Source organism: Panthera tigris, chromosome F3 (genome assembly GCF_018350195.1).
Source record: "Panthera tigris isolate Pti1 chromosome F3, P.tigris_Pti1_mat1.1, whole genome shotgun sequence".
In the NCBI taxonomy this organism is placed as follows: Eukaryota; Metazoa; Chordata; class Mammalia; order Carnivora; family Felidae; genus Panthera; species Panthera tigris.
The window spans coordinates 21,530,744-21,551,202 of NC_056678.1; the positions used below are offsets into that span (position 1 = coordinate 21,530,744).

At 52.8% G+C, this 20,459-nt stretch overlaps 1 protein-coding gene across 1 annotated transcript in view; it reads left to right on the forward strand.

Annotated features, from left to right (window-relative positions):
* The window catches only part of FAM163A (family with sequence similarity 163 member A), a 78,722-nt gene extending 59,990 nt beyond the window's left edge, over window positions 1-18,732 (forward strand). The window contains exons 2-5 of the mRNA XM_042976727.1: window positions 10,287-10,378; window positions 14,002-14,023; window positions 14,968-15,082; window positions 15,654-18,732. Of these exons, the coding sequence (XP_042832661.1) occupies window positions 14,990-15,082; window positions 15,654-16,061 (501 nt within the window). The 5' untranslated portion in view covers window positions 10,287-10,378; window positions 14,002-14,023; window positions 14,968-14,989 and the 3' untranslated portion in view covers window positions 16,062-18,732. The remainder of the gene's footprint in view (window positions 1-10,286; window positions 10,379-14,001; window positions 14,024-14,967; window positions 15,083-15,653) is intronic.
* The last annotated feature ends 1,727 nt before the right edge of the window (window positions 18,733-20,459 follow it).

The window sequence follows — 20,459 nt, forward strand, 5'->3', positions numbered from 1 at the left end:
CTAGTAGGAAAACTTTCCCATAGTAGAAAAATATTTATAGTATTTATGACACTGCACGTGTTAATGTGCCTAGTCAGTAGTTTTTCAAAGAACGTGGTAAGAGTTGTGAATTATACCTCCATAGATTGTTTGCGAGGATATGAGAAAATGCACCAGCATACATTCCCAGTAAGAGTATAAATGCGGTGCGGTCTCTTTGAAGGGCAGTTTTGACAACGCCTGTCAGAATGAGCAATACAGACACACACCTGACCCAGGCGTGTCACTTCTAAGCGTCATCCTGCAGGTATACTCATGTGTGATGTAGAGACAGTCGTACAAAGATGTTCTTTGCAAAATTGTTTGTAGTAGCAAAAGACTGGAAATGACATAGGAATCCATCCGTAAAGGGCAGGTTAAATAAATTACAGGGCTACATTTTAATAGACTACAATGCAGCTGTTAAAGTAAGAAGGGAGACTGCCTTCTACTGATACGAAATGATATTCAAGATATATATGATATATTGACACACAGAAAAAAATGTGTAGAACAGAGTTTATAATGTCTTCCCATTGGCATAAAAATAAATGTCCCTGTGTAATGTATCTTGAGAGGTACATAAAGAACTGGGAGAAAAAAGAGAAATTGATAAGAAAAGCACAAAATAACAAGGAGGAAAAATGAATGAAATTAAGAAGTGATCATTCACATAGAAGGAGGTCTTTTTAAAGGATGTTTAATCCATTTGGGGCTTAAAAAAATGTCAGAGACTCAGATGTGCTCTGCTGCCTTGTCCCAGAGGGGTCACCTGCCAGGAACATTTTGAGGAATTGTGTATCATTCATGATTCCTACCAAATCCCTGTCTTTGTGTCTTTTTAGTTTTTTCTTCCGTTTGGCTTGTTTTTGCTTGTGGAAATGACCTCCTGTCTTGACCGTTCATACCTGATTTAAATGTAATTATTCTTCCTTCCTCGACCTACTGTAGAGGAAGACAGGAGTCTTCCTGGACAGAAACCTCCCTCCCTCTCTCCGTCCGTCCCTCCCTTCCTTCCTTGCTTCCGTTCTATTTTTATTTTTATTTTTGCAGCTGCTGTCTTCTTAGCCATGCCCTTCTTATACATTCTCCCTGTACCTCATCTCACTTGGTAGTCCTTAACCTCTCTGAAGTCACAGTGCTCTCTGATATCTGACAAAAGCTATACGCTGCCTCTCTGGAAACTAGAAACACACACACACACACACACACACACACACACACACACAAGCTTAAAGTTTTGGAAGTTCATAAATGCTAATCTAGCTGTGTCTTTCTTTCTAACTTTACCCAAAGTGGTGCTGATGTAACTAAATTGCTAGTGATTATTTTTCTTCAGACCAAGTAGTCTTTCTTTATGATTATAACCCACAAAAGGAAAGAAAAAAAATTATCACATTGTCTCAGTCTCTTCGAGGTGTCTCATTCCAGGAAATTCAAATCCAATATGCAAAAAAAAAAAAAAAAAAAAAAAAAAAGGTTTGGAGAGCAATTTAAACCTTTAATGCACATTTTGGGAAGATCCCAATGGGAGAAATTGTATTCATAATATATATTAAAAAAAACTTCAAAATTTCATCTTCCCCCGTCTCCTGCTCTCCCTGTATCTCACACATATGATGGCCACCTTGAGCCTCCTGTTCTGTCCGTCCTTCCAAGATGCTTTTCAAATGCCTTTCACACTGGCTCCTGGATCTCTCCTCCTGTCCTCTCATCGTCCAAGTGTATTCAGGTCAGTACTCTGACCTGTCTAGCTCCCATAAATTCAAATAGCATGGGACCTCCCAGCCTCTCTTTTACCCCAACTCTGCCCACTCCAAGAGATGAGCCAGTAGACATAGCTTAGCAGAAAGTAGAGGAGGAGAAAGCCTATAAATATTTTACCTTAACACGTTTTCCTGTTACACAAAAAAAGCATGAAGTTGCTCTTTCTAATCTTCCTAACCTGTTTTCTGGCTTCTCTGGATCAACCTACCCTGGAGGCTTCCCTGAAGGGTAAACTGGCCACCTTCAGTCCCCCTGCACCCTCTCCTTAATCTCTATTTCTGGAGGAAGAGTTAGAAACCTGCAGTTTAGAATCTGTAAACCCCCCCACCCTCGACCCCATCCACAAGGTGCAAAGGGATCAAGATTCAGCTGAAGGAACCATCACAAGACGACCACTGCCAGATAAGTCAGAGTATGTAGCTCAGCCAGAAATACGATTCACTGAGATCCAGACGCTGCTTCCTGAGTTTTGCTCCCTCTACGTGCTAGGATGTCGACTGGACTAGTCAAGCAGGTCACTTGGCAGAAGAGTTTACCTTGGCAGTGCATAAAGACATGCAAAGCGTTAGTTGAGAATTACTAGACCCAGAATATGGAGCAGGAACCCTGTATATTGTGGGGTGCAGTGGCCTTGAGGATGTGCACATCCACTGTTAAGACGATGAGACATGTCTGGAGGTGAGCTCCCCCTTCCTGCTCACTAAGGGTGGGAGCTCCAGCCCGTGTGGCCAAGGGGTTGGTTTTGTTCTGATGCAGTCACGTGCCTTCCTTGCAGATTCTGTTGGCCCTCTCACAGACCTGCTGTGTCTGTGCCCGGCTTGCCGGTGGGGTTCTGCCCAGAGCCCTTGCTGAAGCCCTGGGTTTGGGCTTCCGTGGCTTCCATAGAGGGCCACACCCGTGGCAGCAGAGGCCTGCCGTCTCCCTCACCTGATCTCCTGTGCCTGGACTTCTGAGAGTCCTCCCCGGGTGCTCTTGCCCATTTTAGAATGTTTTCTTTAAAATGATTCAAGGATTCTACATAAATTCTGCTGCATTTTTTTTTTTAAGGTCCCCAAACCCAGAAGCTGCCCCATTCCGCCCTGGATGTCTCACCCCCCTCCTGCCCTCAGTCTGGACCAGTCACACCCGACAGGTGCAGAAATAGGCCCTGTCCTCTGGACTGGGGGTCAGGAGAGGAGACCAGCTCTGTGATGCTCCCAAGCCTCCCTGTGCGACATGAGTTAACAGTTTCCAAACCTCTGTTACACTTGCTTATGTCCTGTGAGATTTGTCTTGGATTTGGTCTAAATTTCCCTCGGTCCAATTTTATCCCTATTTCAAATCCTGCCTCCCCTGGAAAGCCCTGAGCAAGCCTCCCACTTCTTCCCCTGCTTTGACGACTGTGGGTCAATGACCAGTCTCTTACAGTCTAGCTCCCTCTGGCTGCCTTTTCAGTCCTAATGCCATGCTCTCCTTATCGCCATCTGGCCTCAAAAAACAAGCTCTCCGTCCCTCGCATGGCCTGTGTTCTTATTTGGATCTCTTCCAGCCAGCTGACATCTTGCTAGAGAGGAGAAACAAACCCCACAGACACTTCTGCCTTTCCTAACAAGCCTGTTTAGCAGTCATCAGGCCGGAGGCCTGGTGCCTGGGGATCTCAGAACACCTTCTGGACAATGGTAGACATCAAATACAGATGGAGAGAAACGCAAGTCTATGATGCAGAACCACGCACTTTACGGAGGCCAATGGAGCCTCCTTCCCTCCTGCAAACGGTCAGGCCGGGAAAGAGTATGGAATGTGGGCTCAGAAGAGCTGGGGTAGCACAGACACGGGCCACTGTGCATGTTCCCACAAAACCCATGCTGGTCGTGGAAGAACAGTGCCAGCAGGGTGTCCCAGCCCTCCCGGAATTACCTGCGTCCATGGCTTTTCTGAACTTACTGTTTTCTGTAGAATAAGTCAAAAAACTGCCATGCCTGGAGATCAAACAAGACGAAGCCCAGGGAAATTCTGTAAGCGGTGATGAACATTGTTTTGAAAGGCAGAAAGGGAAACAAAGCCAAGTCTAAGGGAAGCCACACCCTTAACAAGTTTACTGGCCTCTGCACCCGTCTCCCTGTAGCAGAGAGAACAGATCCACCACGATCGGTGACCCTGATTTCAAGAGCTACAGAGACAAGGGTCATCTGTCCAAAATAGCCATCCAAAGTGACACGTAATTAAGTCCCACTTGTGTGTACAGACTATAAGCACAATGGGGGTTTGCGGGAGGAGAGCTCAGGACGGCTGTAAACTGGGACAGGGGGCACTGGGGGTGCCCATGTGATACTCTGCACTTCTGCACCCAGTTTCCATGACCCGCACAGTCGTAACTGAGGGACCACGTGTCCTTTGGGTCAGCCCTGGGCTGAGAGGAGCAGCCCTTCCCCCCCCATCTTTGCTATTTATCTGCAGTAAACGCTTACTGATACCCCCGGACATTTGTCCGGAGCTCTGCCTGCTCCAGGGAGTTTGCAGGCTCAAGCACCGTGGTGGTCTGATAGGGACTGCAGTCAGCCCGGGCCTTCCAACCACCGGGCCTGAGACCATGTCCCCCACTGTTTACAATGCCCCCCTCTCCCCGTGAGCTCCTTGAGGGCGCTCTGTCTTATCATGTTTGTGTTCCTGAGGCAAAACTCAATGCCGGGCACCGTGCTCAATAACTACTACTAATACTACAAATAATAACTACTACTAATAATAGTAAGTGGAGAATAAATGAGGAGAATGACATAGGGTGTCCATGAGTCTGAGACACAGAGGTCCCAGCTGGAATGCTAGTCAAGGTCATGATCGGGAACCTCAGGACACATTTGATCTGAGAGGCGTGACTCACATAGGAGCTGGGGTCATGCGTTGTAAGGGTCTAGATAGTTCTTGCTCAGCCCCGTCTGCTGAATTGGTCCTTACTGCGTCATCCGCATTCCACCGATCCGAGCCTGAGCTCAGCCTCTTCAAACTATTGCCACTAATGAGAAGAATATCATTCACATTTGTGCGTTACCGACAATTTGGGAAGACACTGCAAAAAACTTAGAGACCTCCTTTGGCACTAACCAACTGCCGGGATTTTTAACTGGCCAAGAGACTCAACAGAAGCCCCCCCAGACTCAGTCATTTTTTCTGGATCTCCTTTCTTTCCCATCCCTCCCTCTCTGGCCTACCTGCTACCCTACACCTCAATAAACTCTTTTAACTCTGTTATGTCGAGTGGTCCAGCTCTTACCACGTCTATTTCCAAACCTTGACATGGCCAACTCATCGAGGGACAAGTGAGAGCGAAGGGCCATCTCTTCTGTTGGCAGCAGAGGACCACAGGGACCCTGAGTCCTTGGAACAACATTCACTCTCCTTCGAAGCTGGCGTAATTTAAAATAACACCCCCTTTCCCATAATCCTTACTCTGTGAGGGAAGGTGTGTCATTTACTTTCATTTTGCAGATGAACCTCAAAGAGATCATCAATTATCCAAAGTCACCACAGGGAGCCTAGAAAGTAGAACTTAAGCGCAAATCTTAGCCCTCGTAGCCTGGTGCTCCTACAACTATCTGCAGCGGATGAGCCCAGAACACCCGGCTGTGTGTTGGAATAGCACTCTGCATACAAAGCAGCTTCCCCATTAGAGCTGGTCATTCCATGTTTGGAATGTACAGAACATCAAGCAGTTGGAGTGGAGCTTTACGAAGACACGGGATTCCAAGTCTGTGCCTTCAAATGGTCTGTAATCTAATGAAGGAAGCAAAGTACACCCCCACAGGACACGAGTGTATGAACAAATATAGTTGTCTGGGGACAAATAGGAAGGCTAACCAAAAATGTGCAACATTAAGTGCATCATGGAAGGCTTCCTGGAGGTGGTCAAAGCCCCTTTCTTTCTTTACTCTTTGGTCAAGTTGGACCTCAGATGCAGACGGTGAAGATAATTATGCTGTGTGCAATCATAGCACATTACCACTTACCATGGGTCTGTGCCAGGCCCCTCTCTTGCGTTATTTGCTTGTCTCTTCTTCCAGTCCTGTTCAACTCCTTCCATCGGCGGCCATTCTAACACTTAATGAGATCCATTGTTTTGGTGTGTGTTCTTGAACATGTGAACTGTTGATCTGTAAGCTTGGATTTTAAGTTTATGTAGGCACTATTTTACATCTCACTGTTTGGGGGTTTTTTGTCTGTTTTTCACTTAGCGCTGTGTTAAGATGTACGGTTGTTGCTATGGCCCATCTGGTCTGTTGCCTTCCACAGAGGCGTCATCCCTGATTTTACTTCTCCACTCCCCAGTGATGATCACTGAGCTTGCTTCAGTTCCCTGCCTCCATAAACAACACAGCCATGAACATCTTTCACACATGACCCCCTTGTGGACGTGTCGAGAAATTTTGGGGACATAGACTCAGGCGCAGAATTGCTTCTTGTGGGGTATCTGTGAACTTAATATGACGAAGTAACACCAGGTCAATGGCTGCTCTCGCTACACCCCTCCCGCAGTGTCCCTGCATTCCTGCAGATGCTCGGATCCTTGGCATTATCCAGCTTTCTAATTTTTGCCAGTCCTACCAGCGTAAAGTAAGAGTGTACTGTGGTTTCAATTTGTCTTTCTCAGATAGGCATGAGTTTGGGCATTTCTTCACTTTCCTGTTAGCCTTTTTGGTTACTTATTTTGAAAACCACCTGTCCATTGCCTGTTACTACATCCAGGTTCCCTTTATCCCCTTGATGATTAGCAAGGGGTCCCTTTAAAAAAAATTATTTATTTAGATAGACCACATGCATGCACACGTGCTTGCAAGCAGGGGAGGGAGGGGAGCTCTGTGCTGTAAGCATAGAGCCCGGTGCAGGGCTGGATCTCAAGAACCCTGAGATCATGACCTGAGCTGAACTCAAGAATCGGATGCTTAACAAACTGAGCCACCCAGGCACCCCTGCAAGGGTTCTTTGTATCTCCTACAGAGGCCTCTTCTCAAATAGCACACACCTCTGTGGGGCCGTCGTTACCTATGTATTGGGCACGGAGGAACCTATCTGGCCATCGTTTTTCACACCTTCATCCTGGGGATGTGGGCCTGCCAATGGCCACAAGCACAGTCAGAGTAAAAGGAAACCCTTCCTCCGATCCCCTCTGCCAACCTCGCGTGAGGATTGCAGTCTAGGAAGTCTGGTAACAAGGCAAAAAACCTGTTCCTTTTCTCCAGGGCTGCTAACCTGCTGTGTCAATTTCATGAGTTAATAAATGATTGGAGAAGGCTTACTTGCCTCAGAAGAAATTGAGATCAGTGGTGCTTAGGCCCCACTCAATTAACTTGTGCTCCTAGGGGGGCTGAGTGGGGAGCAGGGGCAGCCGGTCGTTAATTACATGTACCGCTGCCAGCTGTGGCCGCGCGTCTCCTGCCAGCATCGCTCAGGCAGCGAGGAGGTGACCCTGCGTCAGTGAGCTGAAGTCACTCAGGGCAGGGGCCCTTCAGACACAGCACAGGCACTTGGCCTTGTGAGGAGTGAGACACTCACTTCCCAACACGTCCTATCAGGTTGGCCGTTAATACCCCCCACCGGCCTCTACCAGAAGAATGGCCTTTAAGATCCCCCACCCTGGCGTCTTTGTTGGCCCCACCCCACCCAGGGTTGCCAGGTACCCTGGTTCTTCCGCACCTCCCTCTTCCTCCTGCCTTCTGGCCCACTTGCCCAAAGGACACAGAATCCGGAGCCAATCTTATGGGCGTCAGATGATGCTACAGACTCTGCAAAGTCACCTGCCTCCTTGCTGCCTGCTGCCTGAAGTCCTCCCAAAGACCTTCGTTCCTACATCATTTCCTAAAAGGGCCAGATGGGAAGACTCAAACCTGTAAAAAAGGCAGGTCCCCGAGCCCCTCCTCTGGAGATGCCTCGGTAGGTCTGGACTCTCCGTCTTTTAACACCCGACTCAGGTGATTGTTACCGTCAAGCTGATTTGAGAGACCCTGCCTCAGGACACAGTAGCTCCTGGTGTAGTTAGTGCAGATCTTCTGGAAGGAGAGACAGCAGCCTAATGGCAGGGCCCTGGCCTGGGGCCAGGAGGCTCCACTCCCAGTGCCTCTCCTGCTCCACCTCTATTTTGCTGTGTGTGGTTAAGCCAGTCACTTGTCCTCTCTGAACTTGGTTTCTTCATCTAGAAAATAGATAACCGGGCCAGATCCCTTAGAGTCCTTCCATTTCCATGTGTTTTTCTGTCAATAACTAATAGGTTAAACATGCATATTGCATGATTTGTGCTCAACGAACAACTTTGGCTTTTTTTTTTTTTTTTTTTCCTTTGAGAATCCTTTCATGTTAAAATGTATTCAGTGGAAGAAACCTCCCCCTGCCCCTAGATAAAAACTTGGGTCAGTCCCATTGCTGGTCACCCACTCTTAGGTGATAGTCTGTGGTGCCTCTCAGCTGTAGCTACAGACTCAACTTAGAAATTGGAATCATTGAACAATTGACAGTATTATGCTCCTCCTTTCTGCCAGTTTGGATCTGCTTTGGGCTAGAAGCAACTGGGGAGATGGGCCGTGTCCCTCTGCTGTCACACTCCCCCACCTCTTGCTTTCCTCCCGCTGCCCCCAAGAGCTGCTGTTTCACTAGCTGCCAGATTGAAATGGGGAGTTCTTACTGGTTAGAGAGCCGGGGAAGCCTCCTGGGCTCTTGCTTTTGTGGATGTTTTTTGTGGGCACTTTTGAGGGTCCCTGCTGGGCCCCTCTCTCCGGCAGCCCCTTTACCCCAGCCAAACACATCTCTCTGTCCCGGGAGGCCCTTGCGACTCCTTGCCCAGCCCCCGGGCATCAGGATGTCCAGCTCCAGCCTGGTGGACTGGGTTTTTCTCGTGCCTCCAGGTGGCCCTACTGGACAGGAAGCAGGACAGCCAACCTCTGCCTGCCCCTCGGCCCCGCCCCTTGGGGGTTAGAGTGAGGATTTCGTGGCTCAGCAACCGCTCTTGTCAAGGAAATCTTCTGCACCAAATCTTCTCCAAATTTTTGGCCCATCTGTACTTTACAAAGTGGGAGAAAGTTTCCTGGATCCTGAAACAGACGTTTTGACATTCCCATGTACACTTCCCTGCTCTCGGCCAGGGAAGAGGGACCTGTCCCAACCTTACTTTAGTCTTCTGATTTCTATCAATTGGCATCTCAATCAGACTTAGATAAGGGAGCGCCTAGGTGGCTCAGTCAGTTGAGCGTCGACCTCGACTCAGGTCATGATCTCGCAGTTCCTGAGTTCAAGCCCCACATCAGTCTCACTGCTGCCAGTGCAGAGCCCTGTTTGAATCCTCTGTCCTCCTCTCTCTGCCCCTCTCCCACTGCGCTCTCTCAAAACCAAATAAACATTAAAAAAAAAAATTTAAGAAGAGTCCCACTCTGACATCCAGCTACCTGTGATTTCCGTATTAATGAGAGTGAGAGCATCTTTGAGAAAAGAAAGCCGGGGTGCCTGAAACATCCCAAGCAGATTCCAGGCAGTAAGGCCTAGACCTAGAAGGGAGGTGAAGGAGGGGATGGGCTGAGTCTGGAGGTGAACATCTGCCTTTCTCAACTTCTCCCAGAAATCTGCTCCTGAGACCAGCTGAACTCAGATGAGCACAGGGCCCGGAGGCATGCTAATGTCTGCCCTTTGACCCCCAGCTTCTGGCTGAGGCAGAGAACCCTGAGGAGGTCAGCCCATCCCCTGTGGAAGGTGATGCTGTGGGTCCACTTAACAGCTGGGTTCCCTCCCAATACAAAGACACCCAGTGGGGCCTTCCCCCTCAGGACAATGGGCAGGGCTAAGCCTCCCCAGAGGGCATCCTTCCTCTCCCCACTCCTGTACTCTCGGTCCCAGACTCCCCTGTAAATAAATTAGAGAATTTTCGTTTGAAGGGAGCCCCAGTAATTAGCCTAGACTGGATTCCTAAATGTCCTGGTAGGATCCTGCCTCCCCCTTCTCCATCAGCCCACCAGTGTGAACTTGCTCATCCGACCGTCCACTTGGTATGTTGTCCTGGGGGAGGTCAGGATACTGGAGTAAGAGGAAGGAGTGTGTGGCTCTGGGCACTGGGAATACGGGCAGGCCCAGGGAAGAGTGGGGAAGGGTATGGGGAAGAGTGTGTGGGGCCGTGGAGGAAAGGACCAGCCATGCAGGCAACAAGGACACGTTCGCCAGGGCACAGCCCAGAATTCTCCAGGAGCGTGAGCGACTCCCTGCCCCCCATTGAGCCTCACTTCCCAGAATAGGCAGGAGCTCGTGCCCAGTGTCCTGTGTTGGCCAGCGGGGTCCGGACAGCAGCGCTGAGGGCAGCAAACAAAGACGGGATAGGATGTGGCCTTACAGGTCTGTCCTCGGGCTCCTAGGCTGGGAGCCTCAGAGACTGAGGCAGCCATGGAGGTCGAGAGCCAAGGCCCTCTGGGGGGTGTCCATTCAGAATCTTGGGGTCAGTTTGTCCTCTTGGCCTCTCTCTCCAGCTCTCACTGATCTTCCCCTCTCTCCTCTGGCAGGAACTGATGTCCTTGGCCATGACGCACCCCCAACCGCTGTCTGCTCAGGCACAGCCTGTGTGACTGAGCCATTGCTGCCCCAGCTGTTTCACGTGAGTGTGTGGCTCAGGCCAACCCTCTGTCCCCAGGAGAAGGTGTCTGGGCCCTGGGTAGCGAGGGGTGTTGGTGGGGAGGAAGTCCAGAAAGTCCTGGTCACAGAGGGCAGGCCTGGGAGTCTTTAGCGGGCAACAGGTTTGTCCTCTTTGGCCGTCCTTGGTCCCGGACTTGGCCACCACTGAACCCATCTGTTCAGATCCACTAGGCCCTGGGAGGGGACCTCTTTCTCCTGTCCTTTGGAAGCTCCTCAGAAGGCAGCTGGGTATTATGGAGACTCTATGGCACTGGCCCTCGGGTCCTGACTCAGACACTTGACTTTAGGCACATCATTTATTTAATGGTCTGGCTTCCTCTCCTGCATGTGGGGTTTTTGCGTGGTGCTGAGGTCTATTAGTTATCTCTCGCTGTATAATGGGACTACTACAAACTTAGCAGCTGAAACAACACACACTGATTACCTTGCAGTTTCTGTGGGTCAGGGATCCAGGCGTGGCTAGTGGGTTCCTGTCTCTGGGTCTGTCATAAGGCTGCATTCGGGTGTCTTGGGGCTACAGTTTCATCTCAAAGCTCAACCGGGGAAGGACCCGCTTCCACTCTCACTTGTGTGATTTTCCAGTTCCATTTAGGTCATTGGACTGAGGGCCAGAGGCCACCCTCTGTTCCTTGCCACATGGGCCTCCCAGCATGGCGACTTGCTGCGTCCAAACCAGCAAGGGAAGGAGTTGGCTAGCAAGAAGGTAGTCAGAATGCTACATAATCTATTCACAGAAGCGACATCCCGTCATCTTTGCTGTGTTCTGTTGGTTAGAAGTAAGTCACAGAGGGCACCCACCCTCTAGGGAAGGCGACTACCCGAGGCATGGCTGCCAGAGGCCATCTCAGAGCCTCCCTATTGCAGGAAGGGCGGTAAATGGAAGCACACTTGTAGACTGTAGAGTGCTGTCCTTTGCATTGAGTTGCAGAGAGAACCTGAACCCACCGGAAATAATAGGAGCCACTGGTTATGGGAATTTCAATGCCAAATTGTACCATTAGTAGGGGGCCCTCAGGGAGAGTGGCTGGGACCTGGCTTGTTCCCTGCCCGCCCTTTATCTGTGCCTTCTTGGCTTATGATTTTAAGGCCAGATTTAATCAGACACAGACAACATCTGGGCCTTCCTTTTCCCTGCAAATAGCTGTGTTTGCAGGATCTTTTGGAGTTTCCAAGGGACTCTTGCACACATGAATCTCACTTTTTCCTCACAGTCATGCTTGTAAGCTGAGTTTTTTTTTTTTTTTAATCTTTCTTTTACAAGCGAGAAAGGAGGTCAGTTTCCAAGATGGGGTGGCTGCTAAATGGCACAGCTGGACCTCAGATGGGTCTTCAGATGTGCGCCTCTGCCTGCCCTGCCGTGCTCCCCGTTTCCAGGTCACTTGTGCCGTACAGCGTCAGGGTACTGAGAGAGGGGAGGCCAGGCGTGGAGGTCAGAAGGAGGGGAGGGCACTGTTCTTATATAGCTTCATAATTCGCTGCATCCTAAAACGGGCTCAGCTCATCCCAGGGGACGAGGCCGAGACTTTCAGGTAGAGTGGGTCACTGCTGCCTCCAACTTCAGGTCACTCCACAGGCCTCTGTCTCTTCAACAGCCCTCCCTGGTGAGCAAGCAGGGGAAGCAGGGGAAGTGGACTGATGTTGTAATGAGGGCACATACATTCTCCTAAAGCTGAGGTTCATCTCCTCACCCGCCCCCCATCCCCAAACCCAGCGAATGCCCAGTGAAGCCCTGAAGCATGGCCCACCGTGCATCTGGGCAAAGTCAACTTGGTCTGGAACAGTGATGCTCAGGTCTGAAAATGGGAAGCGAGCCGAGAGATACAGCTTGCTGCCCCCTGGTGGTGGGTCCGAGTCATAACTGCCAGGCCCATGAAGGAAACGCTGCACCACGAGGTGATTATCAAGTACACACTTGGCACCCAGCACTGTGTACAATGTTGCAGGCGTAGGAAGCAGTAGAGGACACAGCTCCTGATCCCAAAGGACCTCTAAAGTACTGGAGGAGTTAAGATGTTCCCATGTGAAACTTGACAAGCATTTTACCGGGACAAGATTTGAAAAACGGCCAATGGGGGAGCCTGGGTGGCTAGCTCGGTTAAGCTTGACTTCTGCTCAGGTCGTGATCTCACGCTTCCTGGGTTCGAGCCCGCATCAGGCACTGTGATGACAGCTCGGAGCCTGGAGCCTGCTTCCAGATTCTGTGTCTCCCTCTCTCTCTGCCCCTCCCTTGCTCGTGCTTTCTTTCTTTCTCAAAAATAAACATTAAAAAAAATAAATAAATAAATAAAAAGAAAAGTGGCAATGGAAGGGGAGCCTGGGTGGCTCAGTCGGTTAAGCATCTGACTCTTGATTTTGGCTCAGGTCATGATGTCGTGGTTTGTGAGTTAGAGCCCTTCATTGGGCTTTGTGCTGCTGGTGCAGAGCCTGCTTGGGATTCTCTTTCTCTCTCTTTCTCCACCTCTCCCCTGCTTGCTCGCTCTCTCTCTCTCTCTCTCTCTCAGAATAAATAAATAAACTTAAAAAAAAGTGGCCCATGGAAAGGCTTTGCAGTAGGAGTCTAGAGAGAGAACACCACTATGGGGAGGTCAGGGAGGTCTCTCAGAGCCCTGGATGGTGGGTAGGATCTAAACAGGTGGAGAGAGCGGGTTCATGCACTCCTCTACCCAGAGTTCTTCAGGAAACCCCCTCGCCTCGAAGAGAGTTAAATGCCAATTCCCTGCCTGGCTCACAGCCTCTCCCACTTCCTGCCTACCCTGCCTGAGCCTTTGCAGATTCGCTACAGGTCCTGGAACCCCCTGTGGTCGTTCACATGCCTGGGCTGTTCATCCAGCCCTCTGCACTTGTCTACTGGACAAGCTCCCTGTCCGCTTCTAGGACTCAGCTCAAGTGTAACATCTTCCAGGGAACCTTCCCCGAGTAGTTAGCTGCTCCCTCCTCTGTGTCCCCACAGCCCCTGGTCTGTGTGTCTTACACCATATCATCCGGTATATGAAGTGTCTTTTCATCACGAGGCTCTAAGCTTCTTAGGAACTGGGCCTTCCTGGTGGACGGAAGATTCGTGTAGGGGGGCAGTGGGAGGTGGGGAGGGAAGACAAATTGGTGGTGAGCACGCAGGGAACTGGAGCAGGGCAAAGCCAGGGCACATGACGGTGGGGGGCAGGAGCGACCCGGGTGAGGAGGAAGCGCTCCTTCCGCCAGGTGAACACAGCAGGGCCTACACCTTCCTCAGGGGACCGCAGCTTGCGTTCCGGCCCCACTTGCCCTTTGAATGAGGAACATCCCGCCAGGCCCCTCGTGGCAGCCCTGGTGAAAGGCTAGAGGTGGGAGCACCCCTCTGGAAAGAGGGTGATGACTTAGGCCGTCACAGTTGAGTGTGAGATACCAGAGGGATGTGCGAGTGAAGCGTCTACCTATCAGTAGCGGGAGGCACAGCTGGAGACCGGGCTGGGGACGTGTGGGTTTCTCGGTGGTGGACCACACAGAGGGGAAAGCAAGGTGAGGGCCTTAGGGACCGATGTAACCCTTGGGGCCTTTTTCAGGGGTAACACTTCTTCCAACATCTCTGTCCCTTTTATTGTCTTGCAGGTCACTGTTCCCTTTACTGAACGTAAGTGCTCATGGTCACTCTTCCTTCCTCAAGATGCCGAGTCTCCTCCCACCGTCCCGCTCCATTAGCAGGGCCAGCCGTGGTCCCCAAGTGCCCGTGAGGGCGGGAAGTCCCCCTTCAGTGCCTGAAAGGGAGTCTGCCTGAGGCCACACAGCCTCACATCCAGAGCTCACCCCTGGCCCATTATCTGCATTAGCAGGACCCGTCCTCCGGCCTCGCCACCAGCTTCCGGGAGCCAGAATGCTGCCTGTTGCCCACTCCCCCTGGGCTTACCTTGCCCTTGTTTTCCATAAGAGTTGGAAAGAGAGGAGAGATGCCCCCGAAAGGAGTGTGGGTTTGAGCCAGGGCAGAACCGGGCAGAACTTTTCACATTCGGACCCTGTCCCCTCCACCTGGGTCAAAGGCTCAGGAGTCTGCTGTTTGTGTCCTGGAGGGCAGGGATTAAGAGCATGGCATCAGGGGTGAACCAGGCTGGACAGGATCTCAGCCAAACCAATCAAAGCCTCGGTTCAACGTGTGTGAAACGGGGATAATGGATAACTATCCCAAGAGGTATTTTGAGGATTAACCCAGACAGCCAGGGAAAATTTAGGGCAGTGCCACAGACTAAGCCCTCAGGAGAGGAAGCCGCTGTCTTTGTGTCTTGGAATCATGGGGTGAGTGTGTGGAGAAGGAGAAGAGAACTAGAGAAAGACAGCAAGATCCTTTGAACAGACGCAGAGAGCAGAATTATGTCCTCAGTGAGCACTCTGCCTCCTCTCTTCCCTCCTGCAGCCGTAGGCCTTCAGGTCCGGCTGGCCCAGGCACAGGAAGTCCCTGGGGCCCCTCCTATTCCAGCTGCCCTCAGGTCCGCCCAGCCTCCAACTGTGTAGAAAGTTCCAGGAGGCCTCCCCGCCCCACAGCCAGTGTGGCCGCCCCTCACCTCTCTGCACGCATCTTTGCAGAGTTTGATGGGGCATCGGGCGGATGACAGCGGGAACAGTTGTGATCACTGGCGGAATCCTAGCTACGGTCATTCTCCTCTGCATCATCGCCGTCCTGTGCTACTGTAGACTCCAGGTCAGTCCCCAGGGGGCACCGGGGGCAGAAACCGGGGGCCCACTTGGAGGGTGACAAAGCCCAAAGCCATGGAATGTGGGAGGCATAAGTTAAGAGGGCTGGGAATTGGGGGTGGCCAGAGGGAGCCATGCAGCCCCCACACCCTGTACACTTTGGGGTCCCCAAAGGCAGTGTGCTGGGAAGATGTTGGGTCACTGTGTTGTGTGTCCTGCGTATCTGAGCTTTCAGGAGTGGTGGGAAGGGCATCCTTCTGGGGAGACGGAAAACTGCTCCCAGCTGCCCCAGTCCTGTCCTCGATAGGACAGACATGCCCCTCCTCTCTGCCGCCCCACCTCTCTCAACCACAGCCCGGAGCTAAGTGCTGGGAAGCAGGGGGAAGGAAGAGGGAAGGTACTGGTCTCGCAAGGCTGGGACTGTGTATTGGTGGAACGTGGGCGTCTGGTGTTGCGTTTTAGTCTCGACACCCGGAAGCTCTCTGCACAGGGTCCTCCGTGGACGGGGGCGCGGGTGCCTTTGTGCGCTGGAAGGGGAGCATCCAGCCCTCAGGCATCCCTCCCCACTCTCCCCTCAGTATTACTGCTGCAAGAAGAGCAGGGCCGAGGATGCAGACGAGGAGGAGGAAGAGCACGACCTGCCCACACACCCCAGAGGCCCCACCTGCAATGCCTGTAGCTCCCAAGCCCTGGACGGCCGAGGCAGCCTGGTGCCTCTCACCAGCGAGCCCTGCGGCCAGCCGTGTGGGGCGGCAGCCGGCCACTGCACCACCTGCTCCCCGTACAGCTCCCCCTTCTACATACGGACGGCTGACATGGTACCCAACGGGGGCGGAGGCGAGAGGCTCTCCTTTGCTCCTACATACTACAAGGAAGGGGGACCCCCGACCCTCAAGCTGGCAGTACCCCAGAGTTACCCGGTGACGTGGCCAGGCTCCGGGCGTGAGGCCTTCACCAATCCAAGGGCTATTAGTACAGACGTGTAACCCCGTTCACCCCTGACCCCTCCACGTACCGATGCTGCTCTCCCAGCAGGAGCCATGGGGGCAGCAGGTGATCCCCTCCAACAGCCCACGAGGACTGTCTCAGTTTCTTTTTTTTGGCTTTTCTTGCCCCACGGTGGAATCCAAGCTATTGAGTGCAGTGAGGACCAGGGCAGGGCCCGGCCCCGGGGCTCAGAGGTGGGGGCTGGCAGGTGGAGCGGGTGGCTTTGCAGGCTTCCGTGCTGGGACGGTCCTCTGCCGGCTCTGGCCCCGTCATAACCGCTCTCGCTCCCCTCGCTCCCCCAGCTTTGGTGGACGGTGGGAGGAGGCGCACCAGGAAAGCTAAGCAAAGGCCCCAGAGGCCTCCAGACTCCTTGAGGGATGGACGAAAAAGGGGCCCAGGGCCAGGGGAGACGTGAGAATCTGAGGAGGGAGAAGGAGGTGCTCCGGGGACCTCCCCAGGACCCGCGAGCTACAAGGAATCCAAGAAGTAGTTCGCGGTCTAGTTTCGTATTTGGTCATCACGAGGGCCACAGCCTCTGCATCTGCTCCAATAATGGGCACTGATTCCAGAACACACAACAGCTGTACCGGCCCCCTTCCTCGTGGGACACGTTGAGTTGACTTTCAAGGTCACGGCATAAGGTTGTTTGTGGAGGATGCACCGAAAGGGTCACGTCTAGCCTTGTCTCCCCGCAGATCCCTGTTCTCGGCCTTGGGAACCAGCTGCCCCTGCCGGAGAACCTAGTTCAAAGTTTTGCTGCTGAGTTTGAGCAGCTTAGCGAAGGAGGTCTACTTGCTGATGGTCTCTGGGGCCCTGGCCCACCAGCCTGAGCGCAGCGTGCGGGAGCAGTGTTGTGAGGGTGTGTGTGTGTGTGTGTGTGTGTGTGTTCTCCACCAGCTGGCAGAGAACACACACACCAGGGGCTTTGCCACCTTTGGGAGCTGCAGAGGGAAGGGTCTCTGATGTTCCAGCTAGAAAGGAAGAACTGACCCGCAGACAGCAGGAGTGAAAGGTGATTAAGGTGGCCGGTCCCCATGGCAACCAGCTGGCTGGTGCGGGGAGAGCCTGCAGAGTCTCCCAGGGGACATTCCCTGGTAGCTGGATTCCATGGATTCTGGGCTTGCTTCCCTCCCACCGCTGCTCCCCCCAACCCCACGCCAGTCTCCAGCGGGGGGGGGGGGGGGCGGGTGCTGTTAATTGTCCAAGCCCCGCCCTCAGTCCCCACTTAGAACTAGGCTGTGGCCTTATGCCATTTGAAGGAAAGCACCTGATGGGTTTTCTGGTTTCCTCTACAGTAAGGGGTGGCTGCTCCCCCCTTCTAAGGGCATACCTATCCCCCTCCCCACCACTGTGGCATCACAGAATGCTGCAGAGGGTGGGGCAGGGGAAGAGCTGGCCCCTTTGCTGGAGTCCCAATTTTGCATTTGAGAAACGGCCAGGTGCAGCTGGGAGAGAGCGGGGCAGGGAGAGAATTCACCACACTTCTTGCTCCACTCTGTCTGGACACACTTGTCACCTTGCATCTCCTCTGTAATTAGTGCACACTGGCTGAAGAATCAGAGGACCTGGGGGTCTGGCACACACACTCTGGTCACTCATTAGCTCCAGGGCCAGTCATTTGTTGTCTCCGAGACCCCATTTTCTCCAGGAAAATGAGACCTGCCCAGATAGACCTAAGAGCCCGCTAGTACTCCAAACAGCCAGGACTTCCTGAAGAGACCTGTCCGCTATGCTCCTTTCCTTGCCCTCACCCTGGCAGGGGCTGGATGTACTTACCGACGGCCTGATCCAGTGTGCAAGGATGTGTGTTGAGGGCTGAAGGACCACGGTGAAACACAGGTTTAGCAGGCACAATGATTTTCACGGTCAGGGAAAAGCAACCATGTCTGATCCTACTGAGTGATTTCAAACAGTAGCATTTCCTAACATCGGGAGGCAGCTCTGGGTGGGGGTGATGAGCTCTCTCTCCCAGACCAGAGGGACCAGCCTAGGACAGCAACTTTAACCTGCTCCATCCCCTGAGCAGTCCTCATTGGGCCCAGGTACACCCCCTTGACATGAGCTTCTGGGTCTAGCAGCCATTGTGGCTTCCCGATGACCAGCCCCAGTGCCTCCCCGCCTGGGAATTTCACAGCCAATCAGCCACAGCAAGGGCTGTCCCTCCTTTGTACCTCCTGCCTTTGGAGAAATCAAGACAGCCCAGTCAACTATCACCTGCTTCTCGCATCGATCTATTGGGGTCCCTCCGTGAAAAGCATCTTAGACAGTCCCCTCTCCTCCTATAGCTTTCTTAGCCTAAATCTTATCAATCTACACACCAAAATCTGGGTTTTGGGCACTGGAGGGATGATGGGCCATGGCCCTCCCCCACACAGCCCCACAGTGCACAGGACACAGTCTCCAGATTGCCTGTCTGTCTCCCCGTAGCTGTGACGGTCTAACCTATGGAAGAGGAAGCCCACCCATTCAATTGTGCTGCACTTTTTAGCTATGGAGTCTGTGCTAGGGGACACTCTTTGGACACCTTTCGAATTGTTCCCTAACAGGAAGAAAAGGAGAGGCTGGGAACACCCTGTCCTCTCCGCCATCTCGTCTCCACCGCCGTTTCACTGCTCCTGCTGCACATTTCCTGTCCTGCATCTTTGATAACTTGGAGTCACAACCAAGTGAATGTCAAAATAAATGAGGAATTTGAAATAGAAATCCCACAGAATGCTCTGTTATTCACCTGAGGAGGGGGCAGCTGGGCACGGATTTAAGAGTGAACGCTCCTTTTTATTTCCCAGAATGTCCGTTTTCAACACCAAGATGTACCAGCTGCTTCTCCCTTCCTGCTTCTGCGCTAATAGGTCTCCTCTGCCATGTCGCCTGCTGTCCCCCCGCCCGCCCTGCTACCTCAGTCAGAACTCGCACCCAGGGAGGATGTGTTGTTTGTTGGGAGAGGGGATGTGAAGATAGTAGCTGCTGCCGCCCCTGAGGCGGAAGTGGCCCAGCCCGCTTACAGGGAGCCTCACAGGGAGCAACCCAGGCTTCTGCCCTGCTCCCTGCCCACCCCCCCCCCACCCCCTCACTGTCCAGGCCCCTGGTGTCCCCACCTGTAGTTCTGGGTTAAATCACCAACCCTCCAAAGCCTGAGGAGACCTGAACACACTGCCAGCCCTTGCACGTTGGGAAGAGACAGAAGAGGAGAGAGTTTGGGGATCAGAACCTGACAGACGCCGCAAAACCAGGAGAGGCATGGAGTGTGGACCAGAGAACCCGGAAATAGCGTTGTGCGTGAAAGGGAGCGTCCGGGGAGGGTGAGGATGAGGATGGATCCGTGTGTGGGACTCTGCGTGTGTCTGAGAGAGAGAGGGAGACACCCCCTCCCCTTCTCGGGGCCAGTGTGACTACAGCTGGGTGGGCAGTGGGCAGCCTGACCTGCAGAGCTCAGACACTCTGCTCCTGCAGGCCTCTGGTAGTGCCGTGGGGCACAGCTTCAGCCTCAGCCCTGGTGGCCATTGGCCACAGCGCGGCCACCAGTCGTCTTCTGGGAACAGAAACCTGAAGCTCTTCTGTCTCATCATCACACCCACCCCAACCTCAAACCATCTCCTCCCCTGCAAAGTGGCTCAGGCCCACTCTATCCCTGCCTCTCAGATGGCTCCTCTGGGAGGTTGGGCTGCCCCACATCTTTGTGCAGCCCCAGGCGACGTGAGGGTCACAGCCCTGGCCCAGTTCTTCTCCCTGGTGGCACCTGAGTGCCCTCAGCCTCAGCCCCAGGCCTCGGGTCTTACTACACCTTCTATGTCCAAATGGGCAGGGACGGGAGGACAGGAGCAGTGGTCAAGATCACAGGTCCATCAACTCAGTACCCATGGGCTTCTGTGACCGTCACAGCCCTTGGTACCCTAGACACTGTCAGCTCCCTAAGCTGCATCATGCCAGTCCGGATCCCTGAGGTTTCTCCAGAGAGAAGCTTCTTCCACTGTCAAAGCTTCTCATCCCATTTTCTATACTCAAGTTTACAAGTACTGCTCAGAGATCACTGATCATTTCCGGGAAAAGAGGACCAAACCATAAGTATCTGAGGCCAGGAGCTCCTGACAGCACAAAAGCAAGAAAAAGCATAAGGAGCCCAACCCCAACCCACCCCCACCCCCCCGCCCAGCCCTATTTGTTCAGAATGGAAATGGCCCCTAGTCCTTGAACCTCAGGCACTGACCTAGGCATGTCCCAGACAACAGTGACAAAGCCAGCCAGCACCTCTTCCTCCCTCGTCAGCCTGGTCCAGGCTGCTCCTCTCTCCTCCCTGTTTGGCCACCTTCTCCACCCGAGACCCCTGGCCCCAGTGGCCATCCGCCTTCCACTGCCTAACGTCTCCTTCTGTGGAGAACCCAGTAGCACACAAGCTCTTA